Source organism: Oncorhynchus tshawytscha, linkage group LG17 (assembly GCF_018296145.1).
Source record: "Oncorhynchus tshawytscha isolate Ot180627B linkage group LG17, Otsh_v2.0, whole genome shotgun sequence".
Classification (NCBI taxonomy): Eukaryota; Metazoa; Chordata; class Actinopteri; order Salmoniformes; family Salmonidae; genus Oncorhynchus; species Oncorhynchus tshawytscha.
Window position 1 is genome coordinate 15,925,386 of NC_056445.1, and position 25,652 is coordinate 15,951,037.

General features: G+C 44.3%; 1 protein-coding gene across 5 annotated transcripts in view; it reads right to left on the reverse strand.

Annotated features, from left to right (window-relative positions):
• Positions 1-5,435: 5,435 nt before the first annotated feature.
• LOC112217183 (scm-like with four MBT domains protein 2) overlaps positions 5,436-25,652 on the reverse strand; it is a 46,551-nt gene continuing 26,334 nt past the window's right edge. For 2 of the 5 annotated variants that reach the window (XM_042300268.1, XM_042300267.1), the window contains 17 exons: positions 19,448-19,536; positions 15,643-15,886; positions 13,589-13,686; positions 12,483-12,584; positions 12,044-12,274; positions 11,249-11,375; positions 11,062-11,175; positions 10,935-10,977; positions 10,203-10,270; positions 9,168-9,307; positions 8,596-8,705; positions 8,289-8,464; positions 8,152-8,196; positions 7,844-8,004; positions 7,149-7,421; positions 6,813-6,941; positions 5,436-6,619 (listed from right to left, as the gene is read on the reverse strand). In XM_042300268.1, the coding sequence (XP_042156202.1) occupies positions 6,479-6,619; positions 6,813-6,941; positions 7,149-7,421; positions 7,844-8,004; positions 8,152-8,196; positions 8,289-8,464; positions 8,596-8,705; positions 9,168-9,307; positions 10,203-10,270; positions 10,935-10,977; positions 11,062-11,175; positions 11,249-11,375; positions 12,044-12,274; positions 12,483-12,584; positions 13,589-13,686; positions 15,643-15,886; positions 19,448-19,536 (2,291 nt within the window). In that variant the 3' untranslated portion in view covers positions 5,436-6,478. Of the gene's footprint in view, positions 6,620-6,812; positions 6,942-7,148; positions 7,422-7,843; positions 8,005-8,151; positions 8,197-8,282; positions 8,465-8,595; positions 8,706-9,167; positions 9,308-10,202; positions 10,271-10,934; positions 10,978-11,061; positions 11,176-11,248; positions 11,376-12,043; positions 12,275-12,482; positions 12,585-13,588; positions 13,687-15,642; positions 15,887-19,447; positions 19,537-25,652 lie in introns of all 5 variants that reach the window. The other 3 variants (XM_042300271.1, XM_042300270.1, XM_042300269.1) reach the window with 2 other exon arrangements.

The window sequence follows — 25,652 nt, forward strand, 5'->3', positions numbered from 1 at the left end:
TCGGAAGTTTACATACACCTTAAACTAAGTTTAAATGTATTTGGCTATCACAATTCCTGACATTTAATCCTAGTAAAAATTCCCTGTCTTAGGTCAGTTAGGATCCACCATTTATTTTAAGGATGTGAAATGTCAGAATAATACTAGAGAGAATGATTTATTTCAGCGTTTATTTCTTTCATCACATTCCCAGTGGGTCAGAAGTTTACATACAATCAATTATTTTTTGGTAGCATTGCCTTTAAATTGTTTAACTTGGTCAAACGTTTCGCGTAGCCTTCCACAAGCTTCCCACAATAAGTTGGGTGAATTTTGGCAGAGCTGGTGTAACTGAGTCAGGTTTGTAGGCCTCTTTGCTCGCACACACTTTTTCAGTTCTGCCCACAGATTTTCTATAGGATTGAGGTCAGGGCTTTGTGATGGCCACTCTAAAACCTTGACTTTGTTGTCCTTAAGCCATTTTGCCACAACTTTGGAAGTATGCTTGGGGTCATTGTCCGTTTGGAAGACCCATGTGTGACCAAGCTTTAACTTCCTGACTGATGTCTTGAGATGTTGCTTCAATATATCCACATAATTCTCTTTCCTCATGATGCCATCTATTTTGTGAAGTGCACCAGTCACTCTTGCAGCAAAGCACCCCCACAACATGATGCTTCCACCCCTGTGCTTCACAGTTGGGATGGTGTTCTTCGACTTGCAAGCGCCCCACTTTTCCTCCAAACATAACGATTATGGCCAAACAGTTCTATTTATGTTTCATCAGACCAGAGGACATTTCTCCAAAAAGTACAATATTTGTCCCTATGTTTAGTTGCAAATCGTAGTCTGGCTTTTTTATGGCGGTTTTGGAGCAGTGGCTTCTTCCTTGCTGAGTGGCCTTTCAGGTTATGTCGATATAGGACTTGTTTTACTGTGGATATAGATACCTTTGTACCCGTTTCCTCCAGCATCTTCACAAGGTCCTTTGCTGTTGTTCTGGGATTGATTTGCACTTTTCGCACCAAAGTACGTTAATCTCTAGGAGACAGAATGTGTTTCCTTCCAGAGCGGTATGACGGCTGTGTGGTCCCATGGTGTTTATACTTGCGTACTATTGTTTGTACAGATGAACGTGGTACCTTCAGGCGTTTGGAAATTGCTCTCAAGGATGAACCAGACTTGTGGAGGTCTACAATTTTTTTGAGGTCTTGGCTGATTTCTTTTGATTTTCCAATGAAGTCAAGCAAAGAGGCACTGAGTTTGAAGGTAGGTCTTGAAATACATCAACAGGTACACCTGCAATTGACTTAAATTATGTCAATTAGCCTATCAGAAGCATCTAAAGCAATGACATAACTTTCTGGAATGTTCCAAGCTGTTTAAAGGCACAGTCAACTTAGTCTATTTCAACTTCTGACCCACTGGAATTGTGATACTGTGAATTATAAGTGAAATAATCTGTCTGTAAACAATTGTTGGAAGAATTAATTGCATCATGCACAAAGTAGATGTCCTAACTGACTTGCCAAAACTATAGTTTGTTAACAAGACATTTGTGGAGTGGTTGAAAAACAAATTTTAACGACTCCAACCAAATTGTATGTAAACTTCCGACTTCAACTGTATGTATGTGTATTTGTATTGTGTCGGTCTGCACACGCGCGTGTGTGGTCGTCTATGTGAATGTGTTTGGGTTGTGTGTGCGAGTGTCAATATGGTGTGTGTGAATATTAACCAAGACAATTACTGAAAACGGTATAGCCTAATCATTTTCTAACTTGATTGTTGTCTCTCTCTCCTTATCTTTCTCTCTGAACGACCAGACCAGTGCTGTCGTGACCCAGATATAGGCCTGCTGCAATGGGAGTGCTGTAGTGTGAGAGCACAGAGAGGTGGTTAACCACAAACACACATGGTTAACTCTTCTTCCTCTACGTGCTCTACGTGCTCTGTTTCCCAGGCCTGTACAGTCTATCATAGCGGAGTCCTGACACACAGTACTACTGCTCTATATGAATGGAGTTATGTAGGTCTTACCAGGATCCACTAACCTGGGATCATATCCAATCACAACCCTCCATCTTAAGTGACAGGCCTCTCAACACTTACCCCCCAAAAATGAAGGAAATACAAGACACGGTAAGGATTGAAGCCTTATAGACGATATGACAAAATATTGTAGTCGTCTGCGGTTGCCAGCTCTTACTCTTAATATTGGACTATTGTGTTAACAAAATATGTACTATTACATTCAATGTTTGAATACATTAAAAACGTCGACTGACTTCAGAAGATCGTCTTGTACACGAGATAGAAAGTGTTTTATTAAACAGCTTTTAAAAAATGTTTAACCAGCTAAATGGTTGTTTACTCCTCTGCAATCAAAATGTATCCAGTTTGTTTTCAGATACAGCTGGGAAAAGGGAAAAAAATCATGCAAAACAGATGGTAGAAATTGTGTTGCCAAGCAACCATTTTAGGTAGCAGTTGATTAAAACACTTTTCAGACTGGCTCAATCGAAAGTGTCAGAGTTGGTGTATGTGCTATTAAATTAATTCAACTGTGCAGTAACAGAGAATTGGTGAAGCACGACTCGTCTTGCTGCTGTGAAATACTCTCATCTGAATATGTTCTGTCTGTATTAAATTCAATACATATTACATTAAGAACATGTTACAGTCTTGGAAATACAACAGGCTATTAGTCACTGCCTGCATGAAGAAACACAATGAAATCCAAATCAGTAATGGAATGGTTATGACTACCTACATAGTTAATTCAGGCCTACCCGCCTGAGAGTTTATACGTGGTTTTAAAAAACACTGATGAATTCTTCATCTCTATAAAAACTAGAAAACAAAACGTCATTACAAAATCAGTAGAAACGTATTTTCTTATCAACACTTATCAAAAATATCTGCACCGGGTTTTGCATAGATGGATACAACGTATTTGACTGTTTACATGATTGTGAAAGCAACTTCTTAAAAAGTGAAAAGGGTAAAAAGCTCATTCAGGACTTTGGTCACATTGTAGATACTAGCAACAGACCGTCTGTCGATAAGCAACTGACCGTCTGTCGATAAGCAACAGACCGTCTGTCAATAAGCAACAGACCGTCTGTCAATAAGCAACTGACCGTCTGTAGATACCAGCAACAGGCCGTCTGTAGATACCAGCAACAGGCCGTCTGTCGATAAGCAACTGACCGTCTGTCGATAAGCAACTGACCGTCTGTTGATAAGCAACTGACCGTCTGTTGATAAGCAACTGACCGTCAGTTGATAAGCGACGGACCGTCTGTTGATAAGCAACTGACCGTCGGTAGATACTAGCAACAGACCGTCTGTAGATACCAGCAACAGACCGTCTGTAGATAAGCAACTGACCGTCTGTAGATACTAGCAACAGACCGTCTGTAGATACTAGCAACTGACCGGCTGTTGATAAGCAACAGGCCTTCTGTTGATACCAGCAACTGACCGTCTGTAGATGCCAACAGCTGACCGTCTGTTGATAAGCAACTGGCCGTCTGTAGATACTAGCAACAGACCGTCTGTTGATAAGCAACTGACCGTCTGTAGATACTAACAACAGACCAGCCGTCGATAAGCAACTGACCGTCCGTTGATAAGCAACCGACCGTCCGTTGATAAGCAACCGACCGTCTGTCGATAAGCAACTGGCCGTCTGTCGATAAGCAACTGACCGTCCGGTGACAAGCAACTGACCGTCTGTTGATAAGCAACTGACCGCCTGTTGATAAGCAACTGACCGTCAGTTGATAAGCGACGGACCGTCTGTTGATAAGCAACTGACCATCTGTTGATAAGCAACTGACCATCTGTTGATAAGCAACAGACCGTCTGTAGTTACTGCAACAGACCGTCTGTAGTTTAGCAACTGACCGTCTGGTTATGAACTGACCGTTTAGATAAGGGCAACAGACGGTTTAGAATAGGGTTAGCAACAGACCGTCTGTTGATAAGGGTGACCTTCCGTTGATACCAGCAACTGACGGGTCTGTTGATAAGCAGCTGAAGGTTTTGATAAGCAACTGAGGGTCTGCTGATTAGGGTACAGTTTAGAATCTGTTGATAAGCAACTGACTGTCTTAGAATAAGGGTTAGGTTATGGTCTTAGAATAAGACCGGTTAGGTTAGGGCAAGGTTTAGAATAGCAAGGGTTGTTAGATTAGCAACTGACCGTTTCGAATAAGGGCAGGTGACGGTTTAAGCAACTGACCGTCTGTTGATAAGCAACTGACCGTCTGTTGATAAGCAACTGACCGTCTGTTGATAAGCAACTGACCGTCTGTTGATAAGCAACTGACCATCTGTTGATAAGCAACTGACCATCTGTTGATAAGCAACTGCTTGCTAAGGTTACTGTTAGGGTACGGTTTAGAATAAGGGTTAGGTTATGGTTAGGGTACGGTTTAGAATAAGGGTTAGGTTACGGTTTAGAATAAGGGTTAGGTTACGGTTAGGGTACGGTTTAGAATAAGGGTTAGGTTACAGTTAGGGTATGGTTTAGAATAAGGGTTAGGTTACGGTTAGGGTAAGGTTTAGAATAAGGGTTAGGTTACGATTAGGGTACAGTTTAGAATAAGGGTTAGGTTTACGGTTTAGAATAAGGGTTAGGTTATGGTTTAGAATAAGGGTTACGGTTAGGGTAAGGTTTAGAATAAGGGTTAGGTTATGGTTAGGGTACGGTTTAGAATAAGGGGTTAGGTTTACGGTTTAGAATAAGGGTTAGGGGTTAGGGTACGGTTTAGAATAAGGGTTAGGTCACGGTTAGGGTACGGTTTAGAATAAGGGTTAGGTTACGGTTAGGGTACGGTTTAGAATAAGGGGGTTACGGTTAGGGTACGGTTTAGAATAAGGGTTAGGTTACGGTTAGGGTACGGTTTAGAATAAGGGTTAGGTTACGGTTAGGGTACGGTTTAGAATAAGGGTTAGGTCATGGTTAGGGTACGGTTTAGAATAAGGGTTAGGTTACAGTTTAGAATAAGGGTTAGGTTACGGTATGGTTTAGAATAAGGGTTAGGTTAGGGTTTAGAATAAGGGTTAGGTTTACGGTTTAGAATAAGGGTTAGGTCACGGTTAGGGTACGGTTTAGAATAAAGGGTTAGGTTACGGTACGGTTTAGAATAAGGGTTAGGTTACGGTTAGGGTACGGTTTAGAATAAGGTTAGGTTACGGTTAGGGTACGGTTTAGAATAAGGGTTAGGTTACGGTTAGGGTACGGTTTAGAATAAGGGTTAGGTTACAGTTAGGGTACGGTTTAGAATAAGGGTTAGGTTACGGTTAGGGTACGGTTTAGAATAAGGGTTAGGTTACAGTTAGGGTACGGTTTAGAATAAGGGTTAGGTTACGGTTAGGGTACGGTTTAGAATAAGGGTTAGGTTACGGTTAGGGTACGGTTTAGAATAAGGGTTAGGTTACGGTTAGGGTACGGTTTAGAATAAGGGTTAGTAGTTATGTTACTGAAATGTTACTGATAGCCCGTAGAGCATCTACAGATGGACTATCCAAATAAAGTGTAACCAGGATTTTTTTCAAACTTAATGAGAAAATGCAACGGACCTAATATTTCCCTATACACAAGAAAAAACAGATCATTTAATAACAGGACTAAATTACTGTTGACTGGAATAACTCATGAACTTCCTTAAATACATATTTGAACCCAAAGACTTGGACATTTCAATAGACTATCAACTCTCTCTAAATATATTTTTCTTACATCCAAATTAGATTTGACATTATTCAATAAGGAATACAATAAATATTGCAAATATATTGTAGGTTACTAACCGATTTTCGTTAATGAAATATATTAAGCTAATTTACTTAAATATAACAGAGGGAAAACATTGAACAAATAATTAATAACATTTGTTCATAAGTTAAACGCTGCCAGGGCCATTAGTCTCAAACAGCATGTAAAAAATAAAAAAAAGATTTTCCAAGAAAATAATCCTCGATTTCAAAATGTTCCAAGAAAATATTCCTCGATTTCAAAATGTTCCAAGAAAACAATCCTCAATTTCGATCAGTTTCTTCACAGATCTGTATTCCATATGGATTGACTCATATGTATCGTACTCAACCATTCACAGTTGACTGATCCTTCCACACAATACTATGGAAATCTGAACCTTCCAATCCATCTCTGCCTGTTGTCACAGATGACGTCCTGAGCTCCGTACGTGGGTAGCTCCTCTTCTACTTCCTCTTAAATCACTTCCTTCTCTGTGACATAAGTAATCCACGGAAAAGTGGCTGGGTAATCCATGTCCAGAATTGAGGAATTCCTAAGCGACAGCATTACCAGTTTTCCCACTTTCCTCCCAGCCTTCCATACCAGGTAATCCCAGACTTGGCATTAAGTGAAATCATCTCTCCTCCTCAGATGAAGGTGTACTGGGCGGGGTGTCTCCAGACAGCCTGTGCTCTACAGGGTAAAAGGTGCCAGGTGAAATGCCCAGGATCAGTTGGCGTACTGGGCATAGAAGGCCACCTTGACCCTCTCTATCTGGTGACACAGCTTGATGGCTGGACCCAGCTTCAGCTCCATACACTCCTGGACGGTGGGCAGGGTCAGCAACAACAACGCCTGGCCATCTATGTCCTGCAGAGACAATAAGGACAGAGATACAGAGAATATGGACAGAGAGACAGAGATAGAGAATAAGGACAGAGAGACAGAGGAAAGGATGACGATGTCAATGATAATGTGAAGAGAGAGTCTGTACATCAAACGAGAAAGTGTGTTGAATTGGGGACGTGTGTGTCTGCATGTATTTCAGAGTGTGTGTGTGTACCTGCTCCTGGAAGATGTTGGCGAGAGCAGCACAGTCGGTGGAGGTGATGAAGGTGACCACATCTTCTACGGACCACTCCAGAGGGTTCCTCTCCAACACCAGCCGGCACTCCGCCTCACTACACTCCACCTGGAGGGCCACAGGACACATGGCCACAAAGATTCATCTCCATACAGGACCTTTATTGACTGGATATGACAGCCAGACGCCATTCACTGACCATATCTGGGCCACCCGGCCACCAGGGAGCCAAAGAACCTGTCAAATTCTTAATCACATCTGCATTAATGTGGGTCTGTGTATGTGTGTGTCTCTGCGTGTAGCATTTGCTCTCACCTGCATCTCCTGTCTCTTGGGTGGGTGGTACTTGTTCCCCTGGTTATATGACAGGGACCGAGTGCTCCTCCTCCTGCTTTCAGGACCCTCACGGCTGCCCGAAGCTATGCCGGTATGGGTGACCCTGCGTAGCGTCACGGCGCGCCGCGGCCGGCTGTTAGCCACCTCCACAGAGCATGTGTCTATGTGGTCCTCGCGTGGCTCAGAGCTGGTGCCTTCTTCACTGCCCGACTGCAACATAAGATCATCTTCATCCTCGTCTTCATCACTGTCCTGTAGGGAGTTATAGGGTCCATCTTAGTGCAGTGACAATCAACTCCATTATATAATAGAGAAAGACACACTAAGAGAGAGAGAAGAGACACACGAAGAGAGAGAGAAAGAGACGAGAGAAGAGACACACGAAGAGAGAGAGAGACAGAGAGAAAGCGAGAGAGACACAGACAGAAAGAGAAACAGAGAGAAAGAGACAGAGAAAGAGAGATAAGACACAGAGAGAAAGAGAGAGACACACAAAGGGAGAGAGAAAGAGACAAAGCGAGAAAGAGAGACATGGAGAGAAAAAGAGACACCCACAGAGAGAGCGAGAAAGAAAGAAAACGAAAAAGAGAGGGGGAGGGGAACACAGCCTTCACTCTTACACAGGAGAGAAAGAGACACGGAGAGAGCGACATAGATGGAGAGCTCTGTCAGACCTGTGGTGACCCTGCAGGAGTGTAGTCCACTGCAGACGAGCGCCGTTTCTTCTGCACAAAGATGGCCTTCCTCTTCTTCCTGCGGCGTGTGGGTTTGGCCTCCAGACTCTCCTCTCCTCCAAACGGCTTAGACAGCTTCTTCTTCTTACCGTAGTAATACGCTGGGGACAACACTCAACACAGTTCATATGGGCTCAATTCTGATACAGGTTAGCTATTCATGTAAAAGGAGGTTAAATCAAACAAATGGCTGTGTGTATTTTCGTGTGTGTGTGTGTGTGTTTTTTGTGACAGACACACAAACTCACACTTGTAGAAAATTACTGTATTTGTTCGCGCACGCACACACCAACCTACAAACATATATGAAGTTGATCTTAGTTCCCATCAACAGAAACCCACACATGAACACACAAGTAGAGTAACCACACACACATACGCTCACTATATTTGGTCTTGGTCTGCATGGAGCAGCTCTCAGGACACTGGCCTGTGACTTGGACGGGGCTGAAGAGGTTGGGACAGCACTGCAGCTTCACACACACTCTACGACAGAAGTCTGGGATCTGCTCTGCCAGACGCACGATCCGGATAGACGATCGATACGTCTTCCCTTTGTATCTAAGGAGTGGAGAGAAACCGTGTCAGCTCAGGCCAACGAAATTGCTCATACTGGACCTGACACTCAGGATGTTCACCGGGAGCATAATGGTCGCTCCAATCCTGGTCGAGCTCCTCCAGATGGGACTCACTTGGCTTTGAGGGTCTCCTCGTGGCAGTCCCAGTGCTGCTCTTCCACATCCTGTAGTTCCCTCAGAACACGCCCAGGCTTGTAGGCCGCATTGATTAGCATGCTGAGCACCTGCACAGGGACACAGGAGAACACACTTTCTTCAAGACATTGTCATTTTTTTCTCTCTAGTTGTGAAGTGAACGTGACACAAAAACTAGAGAACTACTAAAACCAGTAGAACACAAACACACTCAAGGCAACACACATTCACACACTCACACTAGGGGTTATCTAGGGAAATTAAAGGACGTTTTTGCTGAGTTACTGTGTGTGTGTGCGCCCGCGCGTGTGTGTGTGTGTGTGCGTAAACAGAAATGACTGACAGTTCAAATTAAACTGAAGCTGAGAGACTGCAGGTGGTTAACAAGACATTTCCTTATCTCTCATCCCCCCCTCCGGTCCTTTAATTAGGCATATGCCGCTCTACCTCCTCCAGAATCTGTTGTTAGTTTTCTGATCCCATAGGACTCTGGTCAACACTAGTGGGAATAGATTTGGATGCAACCAGTATGTTGATATTCCTCTACCTACCTCTTTGAGGACCAGAGTGCATTTCCCCGGCCCTACAGCCTGTGGCAGCTCAGCGATGCGCCCCTTGTTCAGGTAAGGGCCAGAGAAACAGCGGTGGTTCACGTAGATCCTGGAACAACAGTATCTCCCATTGGCTGAGCCTGGGGAGGAGAGAGAGAAGCATCATGGGACATCAGACAATCATCCAATGACAGACAGGTATAAGAATGTCAGGCACCCTATCAAGTTCAAACTTTTGATAGACTATATAGAAGTCCAATTAGTTTAGACAGGCAGCCCAATTGTGATATTTTTTCTTACTAATTTGAATTTTGACCGATCAGATCAGCCCTGAAAAAGATCAGACAAATGAGTGGAAAAAACATCAGAATTGGGCTGCCTGTGTAAAAGCAGCCCAACACTTACATTATGTATGACTTGTTCTAAAACTCCACTGGCTTGTTAATGAGGCTTGTATTCGAGGTGTGCTGTACATAACGTAGTGTGATGCCACGCCTCAGTTTACACTTTGTTACTCATACTACTGGAATTGCACAGCTCCGGTTGAATAGTAATTAGACAAATTATAAATATGCATGAGCAAGTTACTTTTTTTTACAGAACTTAGAAGGGCATGAATCTCTCATGGACACAATACTGATGTACACACACACACACACACACACACACACACACACACACACACACACACACACTAAATAAACAGAACATTGGCTGTGTAAAATGTTGAGAGGAGTGCTAACAGAAGTGTAATATTGATTAATATGTAGAAGCTTGTTCGAACTCAACACTTTTCTGAGACAAGCTGTGAGGTACCAACCGTGATTGTGAAGAGCAACTGTTAGACAGACGAATGTTGTTTGTTCATAAATATGAATCTGCTTTGAAACAGGTGTGGCGCACACACACACACACACACTCTCTCTCTCTCTCTCTACAGGGCTTTTCCATGCTAATCATGATCATCATTAACTCTCATTTTCATTAATAGCTGTAAATAAATCATCTCATATTTGAATTATGAATCTTGTTTACCTGTGTCCATGGCAACGGGCTCGCAGAGGTCGAGAGGGATTGTCTCCACGGGTTGCGGCGGAGCCAACCTACAGACGGAATATCAATCAACCCATGAGCCAATCAATCAATCGAGTGAACAGCAAAGTCGTCCAATCAAAGACACAGCTATTAAGACCCTGTCAGATTTAGCTGAGTGTGATATATGTCCTTCCCCTAACACAACTGAACAACAACGGAAAACAATGAGGGCTATTGATGAATGAGTCCCTTGGGTGAGAGATATGGTAAAAGAGGTTAGACGAGAGAGGTTGACAAAGTGTTACTGAAAGCCTCATATGTCGTCTCTGAACGACCACTACCCTGATCCTTCAGAGCTGCGTTTCCCAGCCGCGACTGAAACATGTCATTTGTCAATAATAAATCTGTCCTCTGAAAATAAAATGGCAATTTCCAAGTGAACAGCTAGCTACTGTTCCGGGGGGGGTTTGAGAGAGAGGGGCCTCAAGGCTTTTAAGGGTATGCACTTAAGTGTGTTCTCCATCTAGGAGGTTGTAGTGTAAAGTATAGGCCATACATTTCTGTGGCTGCTGACATGGCTTGGCAATGCATTGATTTGTTTTTTGAGTGGAATAGCAATCTGTGTGATGGAACTGTTAAAGTGCTGGATGGGGCTTTTAAAAAAGGGAATGAAACAGTGAGGGTTTAAAATTGGAGTGGTTCTCTGTAGTTTTGGAGCATCAGCGAACTTACTGCTTCTCTGGCTGGACGACGGCTATCTTCTTCTGCTGCTGGCCTGCAATCAACACAAAATAATAGGGTTTTCACTGTGTGTGTGTGTGTGTGTGTGTGTGTGAGAGAAAGATACGGGGATACTTACAGACAGGCTTCAGTGGTGGAGTCAAGAGGTAAGCATTGGTCTCACACCATCCTACAGGAAAGATGTCCATGGACTCCACATCCACAATACATTCAGGGACAGACTTAGGCAGGCCTGGAGAGGGACAAAAGAGCATGGGGTAAGACAGCTGTCCACACACACACACACACACACACACAGGACTCACCTTCCAGTCTGAGCCACAGCAGGCGACCCCTGACCTGTGTGATCTGAGCCACACACACCTCTGTGGGACTGACAGGGTTAACGGCCTCCAGCCACATGTCTTTAACGAAGCCTCGGCTCTGCCACGCCTACACACACACACACAAAATGGGATAAACACACACACACACAAAATGGGATACTCACACACACACACACACACACACACACACAATGGGATAAACAGTAGACATAACAATGGATCCTTCTGCACAAAAGACTTAAGCCACACACATTCTCCTCGGTCTCGTTTGGTTGAGAGGGAATGTCTGTTGTTTATGAATAATCGTTAATTTAAAGGTGCAATACACAGATATCGCTCCACCATTTCCTGGTTGCTAAAATTCTAATAGTTCACCTAATTTCATTTTGTGACAAAAACAAGCAGTCATAGTGTAGAGAATCATTGTACCATGTTAACTGCTGTGAAATATATTTTCCATCACCAAAAATATTGTATTTTTAGCTGGTGTATTTAACACAAGTGCACATAGAACAGATCCACTGCTTCTTAGACTGGCTTTCAAGGATAACGACAAATCTATGACTGACATTTCTATGTGAATTTGGTCGGGTCTCCCAAAAGATGACAGAATGTAACTTTAAGGGGGGTGGGCACAGGGATGACAAGAGGGAGGAAGAGAGAGGGAAGGAGAGAGAAGGATGAGGACATTGGGGAGAAGAGGCATGGAGAGAGGGAAGGAGAGAGAAGGATGAGGCGAGGAATTGAAGGAGGAAGGAAGAGAAAGTATCTTACGTCAGGGAAGCATGCGTCGGGGGCGGCCTCAGTCCAACTCTGTTTCAGGTAGTCCGCCCAATCAAAGTCCTGGCTCTGGTAGCCCCTGGGCCGCTCTAGACCAATCCCGTTTTTCAGACACCACTGGACGGGGAGGATGCCCGGCGACTCAGAATGGCACACCAGGGACAGGGGTGTGGCCTCTGGAGTGAGGTCATCCACTGTGACCTGGAAGTAGTGCTCATTGTAGACCTACAGAGAGACAGAATGATGGGTACGATATTACCATGGCTGCATTAACACAGAAACACTTAAGGGTATGACTAGGTTTGATACTGTTTGGTGGGGTGGTGGGGTGTGATACTGTTTGGTGGGGTGTGATACTGTTTGGTGGGGTGTGATACTGTTTGGTGGGGTTAGATAGAGTTGGCTAACGTTTGAAATGGCCAGGTAGGCCCACCTGTGTGACAGATACAGGGCAGATGTGGAACGGTTCCGACGGCGACACCATCTCCAGCTTCATCCCCGTCCTGAAGGAGTGTTTGGTCAGGTCTGCATGGTCCTGAAATAACCGGGTCACCGTGGAAAACACACACGTCTTTTAATGGTCACTGCAAACAGGCTTTGTTAACAAACACTAAGCAGTGGGACTAGGCTATACAATTAAAATGTTATTACTTTGATATTACTGACTCGTCTGCTCAACCGCCCAAATATGCTCGGAGTTAGAACAAATAATAGCTATGTGAGTCTGACTAATTGTCTGTGACAGGTGTGTTTGACCTATAGAGACAAATAGAGCTAGCTAGCGTGGCCCTTTGAAACCCACTGACACCGAGGCCATCAGACAGGTCCCGTCAGATCACTGTCGTCTGTACAACAGGTACACACCCAGACTTAAGAGGGGCGTGGGAAAGACAGCAGCTTATCACTACACACACACACCATAAACCCACACACAATAGACACACCCATACACAGGCAGGAGCGGAGGTGTCGGAGCTACGTAACGTAATCATTTTACGTTGACATTTTAGTGATTTAGCAGACACTCTTGTCCGGAGTGACTTGGTGCATCCATCTGAAGATAGCTCGGTGAGACAACCACATACCACAGTTGTAGCAAGTACATTTTCCCTCGACAAAGTAGCTATTCACAAAGTCAGTGCTTTTGTTTACTGAGGGATTTTATATCTTTAGTATCATACATTTTTTTGTTCTTGATTTTTTTTCGAGAAGATTGGCGAAGTCTTGACATTAGTGGGAAGCTTGTCCTACCATTGGGTATCCAGGACAGAGAAGAGTTTTAACTGGGTGGAGTGGAATCTTATGACATGATGTCGTTTGTTAAATGACTGATCGGAACTCAGGGGTTTGACTACACTGATTAAGTGAGTATTTGATTCGTGTAACAGTTAAACCAGCCGCCCCACATGGCCTGATAAGGACACGCAGTAAGAATGGTCACGGGAACTGACAAACCTGCACAAGAGTACACATTAAGATGGTTGCGTGTAGAAGCACTTCCTGTGTCACAGGGCTACTTCCTGTGTGGCTGACCCTCACCTTAAACACCTCCAGGGGCAGTGGGTTCTGCTGGGCCTCGCTCCGCACCGCCTCCAGGGCCTCCTGCCACTCGAGGGCGCTCTTCAGGCCGCGCAACTCTGAGACGAGAGAGAGAGGTGACAGTCAGAATATGACTGAAACTCAGCATCAAATGAAAGACCTTACAAATCTCTCTCAACTGTTTATTTAAAGGGAAATATTCAGCAATGTCTCACAAAACTAGCTTTAACTTCCTTCAAACTGCATGCAGACGCAAACATGGTGCCCATGGGATCATCTGACCGGGTTAGTAGAGAGGGCTTCATCCCCAACATCTCACACTATCCCTTTAAGCAAAACTCTCCCAGTGTTTTCCAAATGTTTTTAAGTTGTTTAAAAAAAAATCAGATGTCATTTAAATGAATAAATCTTACAACCACATGACCCTCCCCTTCCCACTCTCAACAAACTGGCTCACCTGGAACTACAGCTGAGACTGGAGACAATGATGTGGATTTCTATCGATCATTTGGAGAGGAGATTTGTAAAGTTTTGTGGAGTTGTACATTTTCCATGTTATAACAGTGGACCAGTGTATGTATGTCTGAAGGAACATGTTTCTATGTGTCATTGCAAGTGTGAGTGTGTTGCTATGATTGTGACATTGTGTGTGTTATGTTCTGTGGAAAGGTGTTTTTTGACAAAGTCATCAGATCTGTAGAAGTTGAAACTGAAAGATCTACATCTTGAATATGAACTGAAGTCAGCATGTTGAGTCATTCAGAGAGAGAGACACATAGAAAGAGGCAGGGACACAGAGACAGACAGCGACAGAAACAGAGACAGACAGTCAGATAGAGAGACTGTCAAAGAGACAGACAAAGACAGAGACAGAGACAGACACAAAGAGACTAAGAGACACAGAGAGAGACAGAGACACAGAGAGAGACAGCGACACACAGAGAGACAGAGACAGACAGAGGGACAGAAACAGAGAGAGGGACAGAGACAGACAGGCAGACAGAGAGTGACACAGGGAGACAGAGAGAGACACAGGGAGAGAGACACAGGGAGACAGAGAGAGACACAGGGAGACAGACACGGGGAGACAGAGAGAGACAGACACGGGGAGACAGAGAGACCCACAGGGAGACAGAGAGAGACACGGGGAGACAGAGAGAGACACAGGGAGACAGACACGGGAAACAGAGAGACACACAGGGAGACAGAGAGAGACACAGGGAGACAGAGAGAGACACGGGGAGACAGAGAGAGACACGGGGAGACAGAGAGAGACACGGGGAGACAGAGACGGGGAGACAGAGAGAGACACAGGAGACAGAGAGAGACACGGGAGACAGAGAGAGACAGAGAGAGACACGGGAGACAGAGAGAGACACGGGAGACAGAGACGGGAGACAGAGACGGGAGACAGAGACGGGAGACAGAAAGACAGAAACAGAGAGACAGAAAGACAGAGAGACAGACAGACAGACGGCAGACAGACAGAGACAGAAACAGAGAGACAGAGAGAGGGAGAGATAGACAGTCAAAGAGACAGACAAAGACAGAGACAGACAAATACAGAGATAGAGAGAGACACGGAGACAGAGAGAGACAGAGAGACAGAGAGAGAGAGAGACAGAGAGAGACAGAGAGAGACAGAGATAGAGAGAGAGACAGAGAGTGAGAGAGAGAGACAGACAGAGAGAGACAGACAGAGAGACAGAGAGAGTGAAAGATAGAGACAGACAGACAGAGACAGACAGAGACAGACAGAGAGAGACAGAGAGAGACAGAGAGAGACAGACAGAGAGACAGAGAGAGTGAAAGATAGAGACAGACAGAGAGACAGACAGAGAGACTTGATAAGGTGGTTTATGATATTGAACAGAGAGAAGGGAAACTCCCAACTACTCTGAACGGTGTAAAACAGTCATAAAAACGTTGACACACGATAGATGATTATGTGTGGGTGTAACATTGATCCTCACGACATCAAGGTTACCAAACTACCACTACCGCAGCTGAATGTGACCCAGATCCCCTCCCTTCATGTAGCTATGACCCCTTACCTGCTGGGGGCTCCAGTGACAGGCGGTTCTCCTGAGCCCAGCCCAGTGGGCGGAGCCTCACGTCGAGGTAGAACAGCCAGGTGTCGTGGGTGTCGTCTTGGATACCTACATGGCGTAGGCGGAGCCTCCCACCAATGTTCTGGGCGACGCGGGCAGCCCAGTAGAGGTAGGGGTCAGTGAGGTCCCGTACCTCCATCACCGAACCCTCCACAATCAGATCCACTGTGTTCTTCCCCCTCAGAGCCTGAAGAGAAGGATGGGAAGAGGGAGAGGAAGAGGAGAGAGATGGAGAGGGAGGGAAAAAGGGAATTGATGGAAAGTATTCAAATCTGTGTGTACAGTGCCTTCAGAAACCCCTTGATCTACATTTTATTGTGTTGTAGCCTAAATGTAAAATGGATGGTGTCCCCCAGGGCTCAGTTCTAGGCCTACCCTCTTCTCTTTATACACCAAGGCACTGGGCTCTGAAATATCCTCACATGGTCTCTCTTATCACTGCTATGCAGATGACACTCAGCTACTTTTCACCTTCCCCTCTTCTGACACTCAGATGGCGACACCTATCTCTGCGTGCTTGGCAGATATCTTAGCTTGGATGTCGGCCCAACACCTCAAGCTCAACAAGACGGAGCTGCTCTTCCTACCGGGAAAGGCCTGCCGGTTGAAAGACATCTCCATCACGGTTCACAACTCCACAGTGTCGCCCTCCCAGAGTGCAAAGAACCAACCTTGCCGTGACCCTGGACAATACCCTGTCATTCTCTGCAAACATCAAAACAATGACCCGCTCCTGCAGGTTCATGCTCTACAACATCCGTAGAGTACGACCCTACCACACGCAGGGAGCTGTGCAGGTCCTAATCCAGGCACTTGTCATCTCCCGTCTGGATAACTGCAACTTCCCAAGCTCTCCCATGTCATCCCGCTCCTTCACACACTCCACAGGCTTCAGGTCAAAGCTAGCGTCGACTACAAGACCATGGTGGTTACCTACGGAGCAGCAAGAGGAACTACCCCTCCCTACCTTCAGGCTATGCTCAAATCCTACACCCCAACCAGAGCACTCTGTTCTGCCACCTCTGGTCTCTTGGCAGTCCCACCCATACGGGAGGGTAGCTCCCACTCAGCCCAGTCCAAGCTCTTCCAGAGCCAGCATCCCCCTACATTTAGGACAGCAGATTCCCTGCCCATATCCAAAAGCACCTGAAAGCCTACCTCTTCAAAGAGCATGTTAATCAGCTTCATCAATAAGTGCATCGATGACGTCATTCCCACATTGACTGTACATACATATCCCAACCAGAAACCATGGATTACAGGCAACATCCGCATCGAGCTAAAGGCTCAAGTGGAAGACTAATCCGGATGCTTATAAGAAATCGACGCTATGCCCTCAGATGAACCATCAAACAAGCAAAGCGTCAATATAGGATTAAGATTGAATCCTACTATACCGGCTCTGACACTCGTTGGATGTGGCAGGGCTTGAAAACTATTACGGACTACAAAGGGAAACCCGGACGTGAGCTGCCCAGTGACGCTAGCCTGCCAGATGAGCAAATGTCTTTTGTGCTCACTTCAGGGCAAGCAACACTGAAGCATGCACGAGAGCACCATCTGTTCTGGATGACTGTGTGATAACGCTCTCGGTAGCTGATGTGAACAAAACATTTAAACAGGTCCAATTCGCAGATCCACAGATGACGCAATATCAGTCGCACTCCACTATCTCACCTGAACAAAGGGAACACCAATGTGAGAATGATGTTCATTGACACCAGCTCAGTGTTCAACACCATAGTGCCCATGAAGCTCATCACTAAGCTAAGGACTCTGGGACTAAACACCTCCCTCTGCAACTGGATCCTGATGGGCCGCCCCCAGGTGGTAAGGGTAGGTAATGACACATCCGCCACGCTGATCTTCAACACTGGGGCCACTGGGGCGTTCTCAGTCCCCTCATGTAGTCCCTGTTCACTCATGACTGCACGGCCAGGCACGACTGCAACACCATCATTAAGTTTGCTGATGACAACAATGGTAGGCCTGATCACCGACAACGACGAGACTGCCTATAGGGAGGATCTCAGAGAGCTGGCAAGGTGGTGCCAGGACAACAACCTCTCCCTCAATGTGAGCAAGACTAATAAGCTGATCGTGGACTACAGGAAAAGGCGGGCCGAAAAGGCCCCCATTAACATCGACAAGGCTGTAGCGGAGCAGGTCGAGAGTTTCAAGTTCCTTGGTGTCCACATCACCAACGAACTATCATGGTCCAAACATACCAAGACAGTCGTGAAGAGAGCACAACAAAATCTTTTCCCCTTCAGGAGACTGAAAAGATTTGGCATGGTTTCCAGATCCTCAAAAGGTTCTACAGCTGCACCATCGAGAGCATCCTGACCGGTTGCATCACCGCCTGCTCGGGATCTGACCGTAAGTCATTACAGAGGGTAGTGCGAACGGCCCAGTACATCACCGGGGCCAAACTTCCTGCCATCCAGGACCTATTTAATAGGCGGTGTCAGAGGAAAGCCCATAATTGTCAGAGACTCTAGTCACAGCTTCTACCCCCAAGCCATAAGACTGCTGAACAATTCATAAAATCGCCACCGGACAATTTACATTGACAACCCCGCCCCTCCCTTTTGTACACTGCTGCTACTCGCTGTTTATTATCTGTACACTTCAACCCACCTACATGTACAGATTACCTCAACTAGTACCCCTGCACACTGACTTGGTACCAGTACTACCTGTATATAGCCTCGTTATTGTTATTCTTATTGTGTTACTTTTTATTATTTTTTTATTTTATTTTACTTTAGTCTACTTAGTAATAAATATTTTCTTAACTCTTCTTGAACTGCACTGTTGGTTAAGGGCTTGTAAGTAAGCACGTCACGGTAAAGTCTACACTTGTTGTATTCGACACGTGGCAAATAAAGTTTGGTTTGATTTTAAAAATCCCCCATCTTTTTATGATAAAAATAAATGGAACAGAGCTAAGCACAGGCCAAATCCTAGAGGAAAACCTGGTTCAGTCTGCTTTCCCACAGACACTGGAGACAAACTCACCTTTCAGCAGGACAAAAACCTAAAACACTAGGTCAAATACACTGGAGTTTCTTACCAAGACGGCATTGAATGTTCCTGAGTTGCCTAGTTACAGTTTTGTCTTAAATCTGCTTGAAAATCTATGGCAAGACTTGAAAGTGGCTGTCTAGCAACGATCAACAACCAACCTGACAGAGCTTGAAGAATTTTGAAAAGAATAATGTGCAACATTTGTCAAATCCAGGTGTGTAAAGCTCTTAGAGACTTACCCAGAAAGACTCACAATGGTAATCGCTGCCAAAGGTTACTCTAACATGTATTGACTCATGTGAATACTTATGTGAATGAGATATATTTCTGTATTTCATTTTCAATACATTTGCTAACATTTCTGAAATCCTATTTTCCCTTAGTCATTGTGGGGGTATCGTGTGTAGATGGTTGAGAACAAATATAAATGTAATCCATTTTTTGAATTCAGGCTGTGAGACAACACAATACGGAATAAGTCAAGAGGTGTTAATTCTTTGACGGCACTGCATGTGTGATTTGGTCTTTGAGAGGGAACTGGTATTCTCTGGGGTGAAACTTCAGCTTGACATACAGAGCTCAACAGATCAGCTAACGCTCTAAACGTGTCGATGGTTAATACACGGGTGTCACCTACGCATACACAGTCTCATTATCTCTCTCCCTCGTTCTCTCCGTCTCGCTCTCCCTGTCACACTCCCACCGAGACAGTACTCACCCCTTCCAGTAGGTTTGCTGGTGCGGTCCGTGAGCCAGTCAAGTCCTGGATGAGAAAATCTGTCCAGTCACTGTACTTCTCCTTGATGGCTACGAGACAGAACAGAGGGAGAGATAGACGGTCAAAAATACTGTACTGTGCAAGCGAAACCATACATGACAATGCATTTACATATATTTGCACCAGGCTAAGCAGTGAACAACAGTGGAAAGCAGTTAGATACAGAGCACTACAGTACAGAGCAGTCCACATACGCAGGTGTTTAGAGAGATACAATGGGAGCATGGTAGAAAAAGGCAGGCATGAATGAACACACACACGTATCACCCTTTCCAGAGCCATTTAAATGGTTAGTTCCTGCTCATTTGCATAGGACATGTTTGTTTACTCCACTTTCTGTTTCCCACAGTGCAACAGTAGTGATGTTTAATTCATGGTGCATTGTGGGTCTTGATTTTACTTTGACTCCACGCTGACTAGTGACTTCCCAAAGACAGGCAGAAACTGCTTCTCCGATAGAAATCCCCGAACACACTTGTAGGCGATGTCATGGTGACACTGGCTAGCTAAGATCACGCATAGAAACACTCCATCAGGTTTAACAGTCGTCTTGCACCGAACTGAGCATGTGCGGGCCGTCAAATCAAAAGGCACTCCTCTGATATAAAGTTGTTATTGACACAAATGTTCAATGTTTCAGTTTGTCACTTTCACACGGTAATATGTTCAACTACTTAAGAAATTGGCTCGAATCGAGGTTGTGCCTTTAGATTTCAAGAAAATGAACAACTAAGGCGGGGGTGTCAAACTCAAACAGCGCAAGGGCCATACTGAAAAAAAACTGATTTGTAGTGCAAGTATACAGTTGGTATGGAAGCGGGCCAAAATTAATTGACAATCCAAGTCATTACGCAGGTGTTTGACACACTATTTTTCAATTCTCCCATTCCCAAAAACCGGCCTGGTCTGCTTGGTTGGTTTCACAATTGTTTCCGGAAGTTTTGTGATGTTTAGAAGCTCTGTGGTTTAGAAACTCTGTGGTTCTAGTAAGTCACACACACACACACACACACACACACACACACACACACACACACACACACGCACAAAACTAGAGTAATCTATTTTTAAGTGATGAGTTATCGACCCCTCTCCAGAGACATCTAATGCTCTAGGTTTACAGTCACCAATTGGACGCAAAGATTCTGAGAATATCTGACTAATCGGGGAAAGGTGACACGAGTCACAGTAGAACGACTAGTGGCCAGTAGCCCAGATCATGGAGTATTACACTGCTACATGTTAATAAGCCACGCCACACTTAGAAAACAAATAGAATCATTCATTCCTATGGGAGAGAACAGAGGTATTTTCCCCTCATTTTATATTCTCTCATTGGCATATTCTTCTGAAGCCAGATTTAGAGAAACAGTCAATTCATTTTCCTACAAACAAATCACTGTCTCGGGACATGACCGATCCTTTTTCCATACATGGTGCAAATAATGTCCTTCTGCCCCAGTGCATCTCTCCACACCACCCCTGGTTAATAATAGTGTTTTTTCCACACACACACACACTACTCCTGTTGATCTCCGGTGTGCAGAAATAGATCAACTATTTTTACAGATCCTGCTAGATTAGTCATCAAGCCATTTAGAATAGGCCACAGTGCAGAATGCAGGCTGCTGCTTCGGCATCTGAACTTCTGCCCATCCCCCTCTCTCTCTCCCTCTCTTTTCTACCTCCTCGGCCCCCTCCGGTCCAGAATGTAGTTACAGTACTAGTTTGCATGTAAATTATATATTTTTTCCTTTGTCTTGCCCATCCTCCAGGCGATAGACACAGAGGCAAATTCTGACTTCCACAAAACAATAACTGCATAATTTACTTAGAAAAGGGGAGAGGGGGTTCTCTTCAATCTTTCATCCTCTCCTCTGCTACACTGGGAGACATCCAAACAAATATCCAACATACCAAAAAAATATCTGATTTGCATATCCAACAACAAGCCATTGTGTAAACAGACAGTGAAGGCTAATTCAAAAGCGTATTTAAGATAATCAAAGCGATTACTAAAAGAACAAGTCTGGCCTGTATCATGGCAGGGAGGGATGTTTTCATCTGTGATCACAGCAGTACAGCAGATTCTAATCAGGGCTAATGGGACCAAATTAGACGATTTATTCTCAGTCTCACACAGTGAATAATATCTAGTGAGTAGTATTACAGTGGCATAGTAAACCACACAGATACAATACCTATCTACCAAGTCTTCTGGGGGTCTTGTAAGACTGAATTAATAGTATAACCACAGACCCTAGATCAGGATTTAATATATACCAGTAACAATCTAGTAATCTACTGCTAGTAAATTCCCCATTGTTTAACCAGGTGGGTTGGCGACAACAAACTACCTTTTAGAAAAATTATCAAAATACTCAAAGTAGAAAGACACAAATGAACAGCAGAGACACAGGTGAATGTTATTTATAGAACTGTAGCTCAATAGTCACTGAATGACAGCCAACAGGATAGACAGACACCTCTCTGTTGTAATAGGCTAAATCACGTGTAGGCGTTTTACGACGAGGGAGACGCGCTAGCTAGTTAACGTAAAGCCATGTTGATGAGAAGTCAGGAGTGAATAAGAGACCGCCATGGAATATGAATGAACTCAGATGTGTTTACAGTAAGTGCGGTGAATTTACTTCCCCAGGACGTAAGGGGTTAAGGGGGGGGGGGTGTAAATGGCAGCAATAATGACATGTATGGCTAAACTTAATATCACCTGGGCTAGGTAGAGAACAAGACTGGCCCACACTAAATACATCCAGCACTAGTTACATAATCATTATGAAAAGGAACACAAGCAAATGAGATTGGAGATGGGGACTACACCCATCCACACCAAGTAAATACAAAGCGGTTGCAAATCAAGTGGTGGAGATGAGGAAGATGGGTCATTTGGGTATCAAATCAGTCCTGGCCTGCTCTTTCTGACTGCCTAGTGTTAGTTAGTTGGCTTGTCTTTGACCAGGTTGATGTGTGTGTAGTCCTTCCTGCCAACTAAGGATTCATTCCTGCACTATTAAGGACAGAGGCAGGTCAAGAGTGTTCACACACACACACACACACACAGAGAGAGCTGTGAAGTAGGCCTGAGCCCCATCTCAGCGCCTCCTCTCTAGCAGGTCCTGGCAGGAAGGAGTGAGTGTGGTGAATGCATTATGCAAATTACCTCGGTGGGGTTCTGAGAGCAGCGCTGTTATCATATGACTAAACTTGTGATTCCTTCAAAGCTCCTGACATACACAAACTTTGTGCGAATTTTGAAAAAATGTCAAGCGTAACAATATTTTGTTGGAACCACTACTCTGTTTATAATCTATGCATAGTTACTTTAATTCTACCTACATGTACATATTACTTCAATTAGCTCGACCGCACATTGACTCTGTACCGGTACCCCCTGTATATAGCCTCACTATTGTTATTTTTTTACTGCTGCTCTTTAACTATTTGTTACTTTAATTTTTTCCTTATCTATGTTTTACTTAACACTTATTTTTATTAAAACTGCATTGTTGGTTAAGGGCTTGTATGTAAGTATTTCACTGTAAGGTCTACACCTGTTGTATTCGGGGCATGTGACAAATCAAATTCGATTTGATATGAAACAAGACAGGCTGAAGCCCCACCCTGTCACTCAACAGTGAGGCAGCACACGGACAGTTTCTCCACACTGTGACTGTTTCCCTCAGCGTGTCACTCAACAGATTGTTCCACAACAACAACAATGCCGCTTTCCACATAGCTTCTAAATATGAATCCCCATGTCGTTTTCTCTATTGTCGTAATAGTTTGTGAATCTTGCTCTTTGCAAAACGCCAGTTAGTCTGAAGGAAACTCATCGCTAATGTTACCTTTACTTAGAATGCACTAGCTAGGGCAAAGCAAACACATGCTGAAACATGAGGTGAAGGAGGAGGATGAATGGCACGACAACAAGACTCAGGATCTCATCACGGTATCTCTGTGCATTCAAATTGCCATAATGCCATCAATAAAATGTCCGCAGCTTCTGCCTTCCTATACCATAATACTATATACCATAACCATACCGCCCCCATGGTGCACTGTGTTCACAACGTTGACATCAGCAAACCGCTCGCCCAGTTGAAACCAGTGGCCATCAAAGGTGAGCATTTGCCGACTGAAGTAGGTTACGACACCAAACTGCAGTCAGGTGAAGACCCTGGTGTGGAGGACGAGCACGCAGATTAGCTTCCGGAGACAGTTTCTGACCGTTTGTGCAGAAATTCTTTGGTTGCGCAAACCCACAGTTTCATCAGCTGTCTGGGTGGCTGGTCTTAGACAATCCGACAGGTGAAGAAGCTGGATGGGGATGTCCTGGGCTGGCATGGTTACACGTGGTCTGCGGTTGTGAGACCGGTTGGACGCGCTGCCAATTTCTGCAAAATGACGTTGGAGTCGGCTTATAGTAGAGAAATGAACATTAGATTCTCTGACAACAGCTCTGGTGGAAATTCTTGCAATCAGCATGCCAATTGCACACTCCCTCAACTTGAGACATCTGTGACATTGTGTTGTGTGCACATTTAAGAGTGGTGCTTCTAACTTTAAGTTAGGTACACCAGTGCTACCAATTAAAAATATAAATGTAGAGCCGCGCACACACACACACACACACACGTAATTCTGGTGAATTCTGAGAATGTGTTGTAGAATGTGCCGAGCAGGCAGATTATCAGCCGTGTCTAGACAAGCTAAGATCCTAGGCTGAGACACCTGCTGTCTAGTGGAAGACTGTCAGAGAGTTTAATTCTGGTAATACACACTAGTGAAAATGGAAGGTGATAGGCACATCCTGAACTTGAGAATACCGGTGCTAGGATAAAAACAATAAATGGGCCATTCTTGAATTGTGGTAGTAAATGCGGTTGCTTGAGTTTGGCACCATTTAAAATGTATTTAACATGACAAATACACGTTTTATTTAACTGCCATTTATTAAGAAAACACACTCAGAGGCCACTCCATTCACAAAAATGGTTCGCTCCTACAGACAGTGAGTCACGTGGATGTGGCTTGCTATATAAAGCAGGCAGACAGGCATCCATTTACTGTTCGATTGAACGTTAGAATGGGAATAACTAGTGACCTAAGCGACTGAGCGTGGTATGATCATCTGTGCCAGAAGCACTGGTTCTAGGTTCTCAGAAACAGCCGGCCTCCTGGGCTTTTCACGCACGACTTTGTCTAAGGAGAATGGTGTGACAAACCAAAAACATCCAGTCCTGTGGGCATCAGCTCGTTGATGAGAGAGGTCGATGGAGAACAGCAAGAATGGTGCCACAAACAGGCAAATAATGGCGTAGCACAACAGTGGTGTGCAGAATGGAATGCACAACTCGTCGACCCTTGTCACGGATGGGCTATTGCAGCAAACCACACTGGGTACCACTTCTATCAGCTAAAACCAAGAAGAAGCAGCTCCAGTGGGCATGGAATCCCGGTCCCTGTTGCGTCATGCTGATGGCAAAGTCAGGATTTGGCGTAAGCAGCACAAGGAAAGGTAAAGATACCTTAACAGAAAATGACTCAAGTAAAAGTGAAAGTCATCCAGTAAAATCCTACTTGAGTAAAAATCTAAGTATTTGGTTTTAATTATACTTATGTATCAAAAGTAAATGTAATTACAAAATATATACTAAGTAAAATTATTTCAAATTCCTTGTATTTAGCAAACCAGACAGCACCATTTTCTTTTTTCTTTTACAGATGACACTCAGACATCATTTACAAACAAAGCATGTATAGGGAGTCCGCCAGATAAGAGGCAGTAGGGATGACCAAGGATGTGCTCTTGAATTAGACCAATTTTCATGTCCTGCTGAGCATTTAAAAGTACTTTTGGGTGTCAGGGAAAATGTATTGAGTAAAAAGTACATCATTTTCTTTAGAAATGTAGTAATGGAAAAATTGTCAAAAATATAAATAAAGTAAAGTACAGATACTAAAAAAGTAGTACTTTAAAGTATTTTTACTTAAGTACTTTACACCACTGACACACATACACACGTTCCAAAGTTATATTCTGAACTCTGCCCCACTCCCCAGTTAAAACAGAGCCTATAAACAACAGCGAGACTGACTACCACAGAATGTGTGTACATAGGTC